This window comes from Lichenostomus cassidix, chromosome 19, assembly GCF_008360975.1.
Source record: "Lichenostomus cassidix isolate B80296 chromosome 19, HeHo_3.0, whole genome shotgun sequence".
Classification (NCBI taxonomy): domain Eukaryota; kingdom Metazoa; phylum Chordata; class Aves; order Passeriformes; family Meliphagidae; genus Lichenostomus; species Lichenostomus cassidix.
In genome coordinates this window covers 9675360-9688554 of record NC_139499.1, presented here as the reverse complement: position 1 = coordinate 9688554, position 13195 = coordinate 9675360, and the positions used below count along the sequence as shown (strand labels likewise).

The following is a 13195-nucleotide window of genomic DNA, read 5'->3' as shown; positions in this document are numbered from 1 at the left end:
AGCCCGGCAGCCGGGCGCGCGGGGGCAGCCGGGGGGGCAGGTGTGTGCCTGGAGCACAGCTATCGAGGGCAGGAGCCCCGTGTGGGAAAGCCAAGTGTCCAAAGTGCTGGGGTCACACCTGCTGGCCAGGGTCCTGCTGGCCAGGTGATCCCTCACTGCCGGCCCCGGTACAGGATCCTGAGACCCCGTGGGCAGGTGTGTGAACAGAGAGGTGTTGTTCTCCCCTCTTGGCTTTCACGTGTCTGTGGAACATCAGATGTTCCCAGGGTGAATGTATGATGAAGTAGCTCAAACAGCCACACGTCACCCCCAGGCTTTGGGTGTGCTGGGACAATCCTCGGTGGCACAGCACCCAGGTTTGGGATTTGATCAGCTTTCCCACACGAAACAAGGCTGGCAGGAAAAGGACCTGGCAGGACGCCCTGAGACATCCCAGGGGGAAAGTGGTGACTCCCACAGGATGTGGGGCTGGCAGTTTAGTGAAAGCTGGTTATTCCCCAAACTTTGCTGAGCATTCCCCATGCTTTGCTCCCTGTAGGACAACCCCAAGAAATGTGGGGACTCTTTTGATGTGTTCAGGAGGGGAAAACGTGTCTGGGGACACGCCAAGTCCTGTGGGGGACACTGAGCACCTGCCTGCTGTGACCTGAAAACCTGAACATCTGGGGAGGGAGGGTCTGTTCCAAATAGGGTGCAAACAGCCTCAGGGACCTTTCACACGTCCCTCTCTCCCCTCAGTGCCTTTCAGCGGTAAATATGTGCCCCTGTGGGAGGACATCTCAAGGCTCAGGAGATCCATGACTATCAGATTGAAGATGTCAGGTGAAAGGTGCCATTGAGGTGCAAAGCTGCAACTCGTCACCAAGACAGGACTGGGTTTGACTCAGGTTGAGCCCTCTGACCGAGAACACTCTGGAATGTGAGTCAACCGAGTGAGTCCCTCTTAGAGGGGATCAGGCTCGCCCCGGGGACAGGGGCCCGAGGCGCGGAGCCCTGGGTGCCACCTGCCCCTCACACCGGCCGCGGCCCTCCCCGGCCCCTCACGGCGCCCCCGCCCCCCGGCCCCGCCCCTCCCCGCCGCGCGCCGCCCCGCGGCATTGTGGGATGAAACAGGATGTAGGCAGAACAGCGCGGGCGGACGGGCCGGGCGCGGCGGGCCGCGCCGAGCCGCAGCCAATGGGGGCGCGGCGCGCGGGGCGGCGCAGCCAATGGGGTGGCGGCGGCCCGCGCGCCGCAGCGGGCGGGGCGGTATTTGAGCGCGGCGCGGCGCCGGGGCGCAGAGCGCGCGGGGCGCCGAGCGGAGCGGGCAGAGGCAGCAGGGCCGGGCCTCTTCACACCTCCTCTTCCTCGGTGCCGTGCCTCGCCCTCCCGGGGTGGCCCTGTCACTGTGAAGGTGAGCGATACCTCCGCTGGGCCGGGAGATCTCCAAGCCTCGCCCGGCACTGGTCGCTCCGTGTGCGGGGTGGCGGTGGGGCCGCCCCGAGGGCGGAGGTCGCTGCCGTGGCCGGCCGCGACCGGCCCCTGGGAGCGATCGGAGCCCGTCCCTCCCTAGGGGTCCGCGCCGCTGCGGAGCCGGCCCCGCTCCAGGCAAGGTCACCGCGGCCTCGGGCGCCCCCGGAGCTCCCCCCGTGAAGGTCATGCAGGGCTCCGGCTCTCGGGAGCGGCTTCCCGGGCCCCCCGCAGCCTGCGGGGGAAGGGGCTGTGCCGCACCTCCTCCATGGCCCTCTTCGGCCAAGATGGGCGATGCGATTTGTGCAGGGGTTGGGCCTCGTCCCCAGTCGCGAAATCCATGCTGTCCTGGTGGGGGAGCGGTGGGTGCTGAGCTTGGGCCCCCTTCTGAGCCGTGGAATCTGTGCTGTCTTGGTGTGGAAGAGATGGGTGCTTTCATCCTCGCAATCCATGCTGCCCTCATGGGGGAAGTGGTGGATCCTGGGCTTCAGCCCCATCTCATTTTTAGGGTTCCATTCTACCCGGAGAGGGAAAGAGTGGTTTCCAGGGGGCTTGTGTCTCATGCTCTTCCCAAAGCCCCAGCTTGTCCTGCTGGAGTACTGGGCTTGGGACTCATGCTCGTTTTAAGACCTCGTCCTACCTTGGTAAGAAAAGGATTGGGTGCTGGCTGGGGCCTAATCCTCCTCCCCAGGCCTCATTCTGCGCTGGAGTGGCAGCTGGGGCTGTGGTCTTCCTCCTTACAGACCACATCCTGCCCTTGGGGGGAAGGGGTGGCTGCTGGAGCTGTATTGTTACCCCTTCCTAGGCCCATCTTTTCCCCTGAGATGGGTGCTACGGCTTTGTGGTTTTCCTCAGAGAGGGTCAGATTGGGTGCCAAGACCCCGAGGGCCACCTGTGATTTTGTGGTTTAGGGCTGTGATGTGTATGTGGTGCTGCTGGGCTGCCTCGTGGGGAGGATGGCCCCGTAGCCCACCAGGGAATGAGCAGAGACTGGGGCCGTGCTCTGTGGTGTTGAGGTGGCTGCAGGGCGTGACACTCCCACAGCAGGTGCAGGGGGCTCTCCATCCAGCAGCATGGCCACTGCCAGCCTGTGCCGTGCTTGGCCATGGGGGATGCTGTGCTGGGGAGGCTGCTGTGCTGGGGAAGGCCTCCTGGCCAGCGCATGCAGCCCTTCTGAAGGATAATCATTTTTTCCTCTGGCGCTGTCGCCCGCGGCAGCACAGGCCTGCACTGGGATGCTCCCTGCCTAAACAATGAGGAGGGAGGGTGCCTTTTGCAGGTCACTCTGTGTCTGCTTATGCAATGGCAGGTGCCCTCTGAACTCTGTGAGCAGTGCAGGTGTGTGAAGGTCTGGTGTGTGTGAGGGCTTGCTTGCCCTCTTTCCCTAAAGAAGCTTTCCTGGAAGAATGACCCACAAGTGGATTTCTGCTCCTTCCCTCTTCCTGTGGTCTGGACACCCAGAAGACTTTTCCAAGGGATTGTCAGATTCCTGGGTGGTGAATCCAAAACTACAGGCAGTTTGGGCTGTTCTGAGCTGTGTCTTCGCTTCCCTCGGTGTCTGGGCTGTGGGCAAACCCCCACTGGCTGAAACCACAGCATGGAAAGGAACAAACTGCTGGGAAGTGGCTTTTCCAGGGCTGTGGTGGGCGCATGTGCTCTCTGTTGGCATTGGAGCTCAGTTCCTGTCATTCCTCCCAATGCTGTTAAGGTGTGTTAATAACAGTGCTCTATTAAACATTATGTCTAAATTGTATAAATTAAGGTGGAAGTAGAAGTCTTCAAGTGCAGGCAGAGGAAAGAATTGAAGTATTGTAATCAGAGGGCTGCAATTATGTAACTGGATTCTCTTTCTTTCTGGGTAGCAAGCTTCTTTAATTGCTGTAACAAAGCTACTCCTTCAGTTTTCTGGGACTCTTCCAGGAAGTGATCATTACAGCAGATTTTTTTCACTCCACAGCAGAGCTAAAAATGTGTGGTTTCACTGTTTCAAAACACGCTTAGTAGTATCACTCAAGACTTACAATGCTGTAAAAGGATTTAGGAAACTTAATGGTGCTCTGCAGGCTTAATTGGAGATACTCCTTGTCATTAAGAAGCTTATCCCCACAAAGTTTTAATGTGCTGGGGTAAGAGCTGCTGCAAGGTGAGCAGCTGTGGTCCTTCTTGGTGCAATCACCTGTATGCCCAGGTAACATGTTCCTCCCCAGGCCTTGAGCGGGCAGTGGGAATGAGGGCTGTTGTGCCCAGAGCTGGACTTTATGGTACTCCTTCTCTAGGTCTTGAAGAAAGACTGCAGTACTGGGATCGTCAGTTTTCTAGGATAATATGAACTGTGCTGGAAACTTCCCAGTGCTTAACACCTCCCTGGAAAGGCCATGTCAGATCTAATGGCTGTAGTGGCTAGTACAAAGCACTTTAATTTTGAAAGTGAAGGGGGCTGCACACCTCACTTCTGAATGGCACTTCGCAGCTTCCTAGAAGTCCTGGACTGCAGTGGCATGCTGGTTTTGGCATCTGTGCTGTGGTTCCCAGGTGAGGAGGGGGCAGGAAAAGGAGGCCTTTGCCAGGCTCTGGCTCTATGGTGGGACTTGCTTCCCCTGCCCTGTTTCCAGGCTGCAGTGTGGTATTAACCTGCTTCTGGCTTGTCAGACTGGCTCTGTCCCGGGGGAGCAGCTGAAGGCTGGGTTTCATGGTGGAGCAGCAGGGAGGTGAGCAGGTGATGATGGCTGAATGTGGAACAAACACTCCTTCCAGGCTAAACTAGCAGCAGGAACTGTGACACCTGGGATGGGGTGGAATAAAAACACTGCTGTTCTGAATGTGCTTCTTGAGCCTGTGCTGGTGACAGGCAGTCTGGGATCTGTTGCTTGCAAGGCTCTGAGCAGAGGATGTTCTGAAACACTGGCACACCTGGAAGGCAAACTTGGCTGTAGCCTATTGATGTACAGGAGGGCTGTGGCTCTCTGCAGATCCCGTCTCCTCCCACACATAAGCTTTTCCTGCGTGTGGTTAATGCAGGTGGTGATGCTGGACTGCCTCTGATCTAACCTCCAAGCAGTGCTGCTGCTCTGGCTGTAAGGGGCACCTTGGCCTGGGACTGCTGTAGGCAGCCCCGAGAAACTCACTCTGGCCATAGCAGGGGTTTGTAGTATCGGCTTGTGACGCAGCCTGCACGGAAAGGACAACCTCTGATGCACAGGAAGCATCTCCTGTTTGGGAGGGGATTAAAGGAATCTATGTTCTGCCTTAGGTTCACGATGTCTGACAGAAAGGCTGTGATCAAGAATGCGGACATGTCCGAGGACATGCAGCAGGATGCTGTAGACTGTGCTACACAGGCCATGGAGAAGTACAACATAGAAAAGGACATTGCAGCATATATAAAGAAGGTAACTCCGGGATGAGGGTGCTGTGCTGGCTGCGACTTCCCAAAGCTCCTGAGTCTGTCAGGAGCTGAGTGGCTGAGGCTTCATGCTTGCGTGTTGGGAGGGAGAAGATACTTGGCTTCTTGGCTGCTTTACTGCTGTTTTCAAGAGGATGGAGTGACTTCTCCAAGGTCAGGGGAGGGCTATGGCAGAGCTCTGGCAAGCTCTGAGCAAACTGCAAGTGCTGTCCCTCAGGATTTGCCGGCCTGGAAAGGGCTGGCTGCTGCCTCTGCTTAGGACTTGCTCGACAGACTTGCAGCGTCGGTGCAGGTGGGATCACCCCGATGTTTCACTTGGTGGGCAGCAGTGCATGTGTGGTTCTGGGATGGGTGTGGTGCAGGAGGATGGGCCTTGTGCTGGCTGGTGGGGCTGTGGAAGCTGCTGTATTAGAAACAGCATAATCTGTTTCCCTGGCTGGCGAAGAGGGGTGTCTCCATTTATGGGAGCTTGTTAATTTAGTCTCCTGTTTGATGGCATCTGGGGAGCTGTTGGTTCCTCCTGTAGCAGCTTCTCAGAATGGTCAGGCAAAGTGCTTTTGGAGGAGGGAAATGTGACTTCAGAGGCAGTGAAGTCCTGGCACCTGGGCTGGTGTTTGGGCCTTGCTTGTAATCTAAGCTGGAAGGCAAAGGATTCAAAGGTGTCTCCTGACTTCTCAGATCACTTTGAGGCATGACTTAGCTCTTAAATGCTCAGGGCAATGCAGCCTGTAAAGTGAGGGAGTGCAACAGAAGGCATCCAAAAAGAAGTTGGCCTTTATTTCATGAGAGTGTGTTGGGAGGAGGGAAGCAATTTGATGCACCTTTGTGCCCTGGCAAGAAAGCCTTTTCCTTACTTCAAAGGTTACCTGCAAAGAGCTTAAACTCTTCTGCTGTCTGAGAACTAGAACTGGCTTTAATCTGAACAGATGTTGAGTCTGTTCTTCTGGCTCTGTCTCAGGGGAGGGAGAAGTGTTCTTGGGAGTCTGTGTTAATTAGAGGGAGGAAAATGGTCTTTAACCCCATCCTGCCTGCTAAGTAGGAGAAGACTATGGAGCCAGCTTTGGCTTTATTCAGCTTGCTCACCTCTGACCTCTTGGGTCTCTGTGTGCTCTCTGGCCTGTGAATCTGCCTGCTCATTTGCAACGTGGATTTTCTCCCTTTTGCGTTCAAGAGTCCCAAATAGCAGAAGCCAGGCTTTTCCTTCTTCCTTTTTTTTAGGTGACCTTTAAGCTCAGATGCCTTGCTGGAGCACACATGCCAAAACCTTTTTTAATTTTTTGTGAGTGGGTTTGGAATGGAAGAGAACTATTCCCCTGATTAGCCTACACACAGGGCTGTACTAAGGAGAGCCCTTGTGTTTGCTCTTCCTTCTCAGGGCTGATGGTGCTCCAAGGCTCAGAAGATGTTTTGCTTGTGTTGAATCCTTCAAACAATCCAGTGCAGAGGTTCAGTTGCTTAATTTAATAGTGTCTTGCAGTGGGGAATCTCGAGATGCTGCAGGTGGGAGGAGAGGCGATAGTGTGTGAACAGAACCAGCTCAGAATTTGTGCTTAGAACTATTTTCATGTGGGCTTTCTTGGCCTTAATGCCTCTCTTCTCTTTCTTCAGGAATTTGACAAGAAATACAACCCAACTTGGCACTGCATTGTTGGCAGAAACTTTGGCAGCTATGTAACACATGAGACAAAGCACTTCATCTATTTTTACTTGGGTCAGGTTGCAATTCTTCTCTTCAAGTCTGGATAGGAAGTAGGAGCGATTGAAATTTGGACTGTAATGCACTGATGGCTGAAGCCACGACTCCCTCTAACATGGCTATGCCGCTGCATGGACTGTATACTATATTTAATGTGTATATGTTGCAGTAAAAATCTACTTCTGTTTAGTTGCCTGGGAAGAAGGCGGCATTTTTTTGTTACTGCTTTTTTTGGTTGTATTGCACTAGGAAACCTGTAAATGCTTAAACAATGGCCTTTACGTGGGAAGAAATAAAACTATTCCACAACAGCTCCCTCACTGGTAACTCCTTCTTTGAGGCTGGGAAAACTTCTTTGGGTAGGCCAAAACCCCTGACTTCCTTACTGAGTCCTGTTAGACTGTTAATCTTGTAAAGAGGAGCAAAGCCAGTGTGAGCCTCTGTCCCACCCTGCAAACTGTAGAGAGCTGGCTCTCCCAGTACCCTCAGGGCAGGTCTTAGACCTTCCCTGAAAGCTGGTGGGGTGGCTCTGGGTGACGTGGCTTCCACACCCAAGGTGAACTCCACCTCTGACTGTGATACAGGCTTGCAGCTGGCACCCTTCGGTGTTCTTGCTCAATGCCCTTCGCTGTATTTTTGGCTCTGCTGAAACATTGACCTAGACTTGAGTAAGCAACTCAGCCTGGTCTAGAAGGCTTCAAAAACAGCCCCTGAGTTCCTGCTTGTTGCAGAAAGCAGCATCCTGTGGCTGAAGTCTTTAGACCTTGATGCTGAGCTCTAAAGCCACGTGGCCCGGCCCCGCAACGGAGTAGGATATCAAATTGGTGACTACTGACAACAGCTCTATTCGGCATGTTTGTAGCCAGTTGTCTCAACACTGCCTTAACTTGATGCTCTCCTTAAAGCAAGCTAGTCATGTGGAAGACTTGTAAGTGGCCACTGTCTTTTTTTCTTTTTTTTTTTAATTTTATTTTGTTTTCTGTAGCTAATAAGCTATTTCTGGAGGATTGTCCTCCATGTTCTGATATCTGCTTTTGTTCTTAAAGCACAGTACCAAGAAGTTAAATTTACATGTGATGTTTGTGTGAAGGAAACTCATGTGACATCTGCTTCAAAGGCAGACAAATGTCTTGGTCTCCAATAGGTTCAGCAGTGATGTTGTCTTAGTACGTACTGACTTGGGATTACACTGCAGGAAGTTCTGATCTGGGTATGGAGAAATGCTGTGTGATAGCAAGTAAATCCCTGGTGCTTGTTATAAGCTCTAATTATTGGTTTGCTGACTAATGCATTGGCAATATCACTGGGCTAGTAAGCCCAGCTTGTGTCTCTGAGATGAATTTGGTGTTGGGAATAAATCACTGCTGGGGTGAAAGGGCAGAGTGAAGGGAGCTCTTTGTGAAATGATTTGGTGACCCAGGTTGATGACTTCCTGAAGTAAAAGTCCTTCTTGTCTCTGTGCAAAATCCAAAGTATGCCTAATTTTGTATTATGGATAGAACAATGTTGTAACTAGAAAGAATGTAGCTGTCATAAGTTCATGTTGATGGAAATGTCTGCACTGGGGTAATGTGCCTTGGACTGTCTGGGGCACTTGTGTGGTCTTGTCTCTTCAGAACTCCACTCCGGGTCTGAAAGGAGAATGTTTTGGATTTGTTTTTTTCCAAGCATGAGTCTAATGTGAATCTGTTCACGGTCTCTCGTGGAGCAAGATCTGTTCCCTTCATAACTGCAATTGCTCAAATACCATTTATTTTTTTTCAAACATTAAAGGTGAATTGACACATTTAAACAGCCTCTGGTTTCTTCTTCCTTACCAGCTGTCCTGAGCAAAGCCTGGCCTTGTCCAGAGAGGGTGAGCAGCGAGTTCTCTGCCGTGGAAGATGCTGATGACCCAAAGGAGGCAGGTCAGGGAGGAAGAAATGACCTGAGGAGCTTAGGTGGCCCCTCTGTGCTGCTGCTGAACTCCAGCTCAGCTCAAAGGCTGAGTCCGAGGGAGGGATTGAGGGAATTGTGTCCTGCTGCACCCTGATGGGATGCTCTGTGCCGAGTAACCTGGATCTGAATGGGTTGGAGCTGACCTCTTAATGGCTTTAGGCAGCCAAAGGGTGGTACAGCAGCTGAGGTCTTGGCTCCTGCACAGGAAGGTGCCTCCCTGCTTCCCAGGAAAGCAGGTTTTCCCTTCAGGCCTCCTGTCTGTGCTGGAGAGAAAGCTGAGAGCTGAATCTGATGTATTTAATGCCTCTCTCAGTGCGGGGGCTGTGGGCTTACCCTTAAGCAACCCCCTCAGCTTGTTATCTTGCTCCTGATGTAACCTCAGTTTGGGGTTGTGGCCTCTGTGATATTTTGGAAAAGCTGTGGGCTCTTCCCAAGTACAGCAGTGTAACAGCTCTGCTGTGGCACAGTAACACCAGCGTGAGCAGCGTGACTCACGCCGAGCGAGCAGCTCCACATGGGCTGAGCGTGCTTGCAGGCAGCAGCACGGCTGTTACACACTGCCATCTGCTTCAACCTGCACCTGCCAGTGCCCCAGAGCAGGGGTGGTTTCTACTTTAGGGGAGCTGGCAGTGATGCTCTTTTCTCAGTAGTCCCAGCCTTTTAGCTGGGAGTGGAATTGCTGGGCTTGAGGTCCAGCTGGGCTGTGCTGGGGCTCTGCATTCCGGACCTGATTCAGGCTGGGTTAATACTGTGGCTCCGAGGGAATGTGCAGCCATGTGGGGCTGGGCTAGTCAAGCCCCCTTGGTGTGCAGGGCCCTTTGACAAAGCAAGAGGCGGAGAAACTGGCTTCTGAACCCCAGCTGCAGCACAGGAGGCTGCTGGTCCAAACCTCAGGCGAAACACTTTCCCAAGCCTGAGTTTCATCTGGGAAAACCCCATTCCAGCCATGTATCCAGGGGCTGTGGTACTGCTGGAAATCAGTCCCTGGTGGGATGAGGAGGCCCTGCTGGAGGGGTGGTGTGTCCTGGAGCTGGCATATACAAGTACAAAATAAAGTGGGTTTGCTGCTTCCCTGGATGTGTCACTGCAGCAGGAATCCTGCTTTACACTGAGGAAAAGAAGCTGTAGCTCACATCTTCGCAGTGAAACAGCAGTTTTTTCTTTAAACCATCTTCCTTGTACCACTGGCACCTTGGAAGACACAAACTACCTAAATTTGAGCCTCTACACAGCTGAGAATAGGGGGAGGTTTGAACATGGAGCTGTGTCCTGCTGTCCTCCTGCTCCCCAGCAGCTGACAAGGCTCTTGGCTTTGACTTTTTCCATTGCTGGGCTCCACTTTGTCTCCAGTTTCCACCAGGCACAGGTGTCCTGGATGTTGCCTCAGAGCCTTAACTGTTTCTGTGCTGGAGAGACCAATGGCGTTCCCAGGATGGCTGCTCAGTTTCAAGCTATTTGGAAACATCTGGATTTGGGACACTGAGTGGAAGGTATGTATCTGTGAGGGGGAACATCAGAGAAAGAAACTGATTTCAGATGGGATTGGGCAAAAATGCTATTAAAATGTAAACTTAGTATATGTTGTCCTGCCTAAGTGCTCATGGTTGCTGTGGACTCTGAGGCTGCTGCTGTGGGCAAGCTCTGGGTGCAGATGTGCCTGCAGATGTTCATTTGCTGTGGGGAATAGTGTGGTTTGTGGCTGGCAAGAGTGTCACATTGTTTTCTCTCTTACCAGCCAAGTCTTTCAATCTCTCATGCCAAGCATTTCTTCCAGATGTGGAAGTGCCTTACAAAAGCAGGGCTGTGTGGCACTGGGGAGCAGAGAGGCTGGGACTGGGGAGCTGTGCTCTGTGGGTGTCACTGCCTGGGATTCACTCTTCTGCAGAGTAAGCAAGGTGTAAAAGCCATGGGAAAAGGTGTCAGTCCATCTGCAGGCAGCCTTGCTCCCTGCCTGGCACAGTGTTCTTCCCCTTCTCTGTGGCCACCTGGGACCCTCAGAAGAGACAAGTGGCAGCACAGGTCTGGGAGTTGCAGGTTGCTCCTTTGGGAACACCCAGGCTGCAGATCAATGCTGTCCTTCCCTCTCAACCAGCCTGCAGCATTGCCATTGCAGTGTTATTCTCCAGGCACGTGGAAGCAGAGCCTGTCGCTGGAAAACCCAGTACCCAGTGGACCTGTTCCTTCTCCCAGTGCTTTTGCAGGAGATTAGTGATGAAGAGAGAGAACATGGAAATCATTTTGATCTCACTTTCAGCCTCTGCTGGGTAAATCCTGAGGAGGCTGGTGGCACACAGTGAAGGAAGCAGGGCTGTGCCATCTCTGCCCACCCGAGGTTTCCCTCCTTTGTTCTATTTATTGAGCAAGGATCCTGACACCCTTTCCCAGACGGTGACTCACAGCAGCTCTGTCTGTGCAGAAGCCATGTGTCTTGGAGCACTTTATAGATACAGGAGCTGCAGGAGCCTCGCAGGAGCCAACTGTGTTTATTAAAAGATGATCAGATGTTTCCTTCCTTAAGGCAGTGTCTAGCTGAGGCTGAGTAATAACTCATTACCAACGAGACAAATAACTACTTATGATCAGGTCAGTGCCTTTGCCAGCCCTTCTGGAAGTGGTGGCAGGTGCTCTGAGCATGGTGGGCTCAGCACCCAGCATAGGGGGTAAGAAGACCCACTGCAATCCTTGTCCCTTCCCCTGTGGCAGCCTGAGCAGGGGCAGCCTAGGCTCTGCTGTGCTTCTCAGCAGGGTTTGGCTCTGGGTTAAGCTTGAGGAACAGTTTGATCCAGCCCTGGTGCAGCGTGTTCCCTACTGCCTGTGGAACCAGGCTGTTGTAGTGATCTTTGCAGGCCACGCCATTCTGTCCTGGTGCTGGTGACTCAGAGCCAATGTGCCAGAGCAACTTGTGGCCCAATGGAGAAATCATCGGTGGGCCAGGGCAGTGCTGGAGAGGCATCCCAGGAGTGCTGTGGGGCCATGGGTGAGGTGGGATGTCATGATCCCGCTTATCCCCACATGCCCCATGCTGACAGGGCTGGGCTGGGCAGAGGCAGAGCAGAGCCAGCTCTTGTCCCTGGGGCTGGGACCCTCTTGGGCTGGCTCAGAGGCTTTCCTCAGACGCCATCCTCCGGCACGGCTGCCGCGGTCCTTCCCTGCCAGATGCCATGGCATCTCTCCATGTCCTTTGTTCCCTCCCTTGCTTACGCCTCTCCCATGATTTATGGCTGTTGCGGAGCAGCCCGGCTGCAGCTCGGCTGCTTGTCCAGTTCCCCTGGGCTCTGTGCCCTCGCTCCCAGCCCGGGGCAGGGAGGCTCTTGGGGAGTGCTCTGACCCCCCTGCTTTCGGGCCCCCTTGCATTTAACCATGTGCGTGGCCTTTTCTTTTACCTCCTTCCAGCCCGGCTGTGAATGAAGTGCTTTCAGGGGGAGGAGATTGTTGGGAGCCCAGCTCTGCCTGTGCATTGGTAGCAGCCCATAAAAGCATCCCAGGAATTCGCCTCGGCGGCCCTGTGCGGGGTGAGCCAGTGAAAGACGCCCTTTGTTCCTGCAGCAGAGTCCCACACACCCTCCAACGGGTCTGGAATCTGCAGAGCTGGACATGTGCTCCCACTGCCTGCCACGCTGCACTGAGGCCCTCGGGAAGAGGTTTTCCCACGTCTTACCCTGGCCAGGGTGAGCAGGGCACTGGAGAAAGGCTTTCCCGGGGTTTACTGACAGGTCGAGCCAGGCGTGTGTGACCCCAGCTTTAGCCCCGTGCTGCCTAAGCTGAGTCAGAGGGATGGAAATCCCTTCTTACGAGGCTGCCTCTCCCCGCAGGGTTTGATTCCGGGTTCGAGGTGTGATCTTGCACCCATCCCGCGCAGATTCCCGCTGCTCGCCTGCTGCCTGCCCGGCTGCTCTGCCGGGGAAGGACGGGGCTGCCAGGGAGCCAGGCTCAGCTCGCCGCAGCCTGCACACCGCCGGCTGGCGCCCGGCCCAGAACATGGCTCTGGAAAAAATAAATGCCTTTGTTGTTGTTGAGGAAAGCCCGGAATGCTCCGACAAGGACACAACCTCTTCCTAAAGCTGGGTTTCAAAGCCCTGCTTTCTCAGAGGGTTCAAAGTGACCTGGCCAAAAGTATCTGCTCAGCCTGGATGGAGGAAACCCTGAGCCATGCTGCAAGGGCTCTCTCAGAAACCACGGCCTGCAGGGGGACTGAGGGATGGCACTCATGTTGTCCCTTCCAGGAGGATGCTTACCCAGGGGTGTTGGTGGGGAGTCCCTGGAGCTTTTCAGAGCAGTCATGAGCAGAAGAAAAGCTTTGGGTGACTCAGCAAGTGGGTGCCAGACCAGGGCTCTGACACTGCCTCTGTCCTCCAGCAAGACTGACACATGCAGTTCAAGCAGAGCTTGGACTGGCTAAAGATACCGTGGTACTTAAATATTTTACAGAAAATCATTAAGCAATTAAATCTGCTGGATCTCACATCATAGAAAAAGCAGCTTGAAGCCTGTGCAGTAAACAGGGCACTGCTTCCTGCTCGTTTGGGATGTCTTCTTGGAGTCTTAACTACAATCCTTGCTTCAAAATAACTATAATTATCTCTTAATTGCCATTATTGTTTAACATTTTTAGCATTTGCAAGTGCAAACTGTTACAGTTTTCCGTGCAGATACAATCAGTAGCCCGGGCTCACAATGAAAGCAATTAAAATCCTGTGATTATCACAAGG

At 53.6% G+C, this 13195-nt stretch overlaps 1 protein-coding gene across 2 annotated transcripts; it reads left to right on the top strand.

Moving 5' to 3' along the window:
- Window positions 1–1240: 1240 nt before the first annotated feature.
- Window positions 1241–8340, top strand: DYNLL2 (dynein light chain LC8-type 2). 2 transcript variants are annotated; one of them, XM_085078554.1, is made up of 3 exons: window positions 1241–1393; window positions 4700–4838; window positions 6461–8340. In XM_085078554.1, exons 2-3 carry the CDS (start codon window positions 4707–4709, stop codon window positions 6596–6598), a joined length of 270 nt encoding a protein of 89 aa, XP_084934680.1. In that variant the 5' UTR covers window positions 1241–1393; window positions 4700–4706; the 3' UTR covers window positions 6599–8340. The 2 variants fall into 2 exon arrangements, with proteins under 2 accessions (XP_084934680.1, XP_084934679.1); XM_085078553.1 differs by lacking the exon at window positions 1241–1393 and having other exon boundaries at window positions 4671–4838.
- Window positions 8341–13195: the final 4855 nt, after the last annotated feature.

What these genes read in the sequence shown, in the direction of transcription:
- DYNLL2 (XM_085078553.1), top strand. Translation starts at nt 4,686, where the DNA reads ATGTTCTGCCTTAGGTTCACGATGTCTGACAGAAAGGCTGTGATCAAG. An exon ending in TTGCAGCATATATAAAGAAG is followed by an intron (nt 4,839 to 6,460) that starts GTAACTCCGGGA and finishes CTCTTTCTTCAG; the next exon opens with GAATTTGACAAGAAATACAA.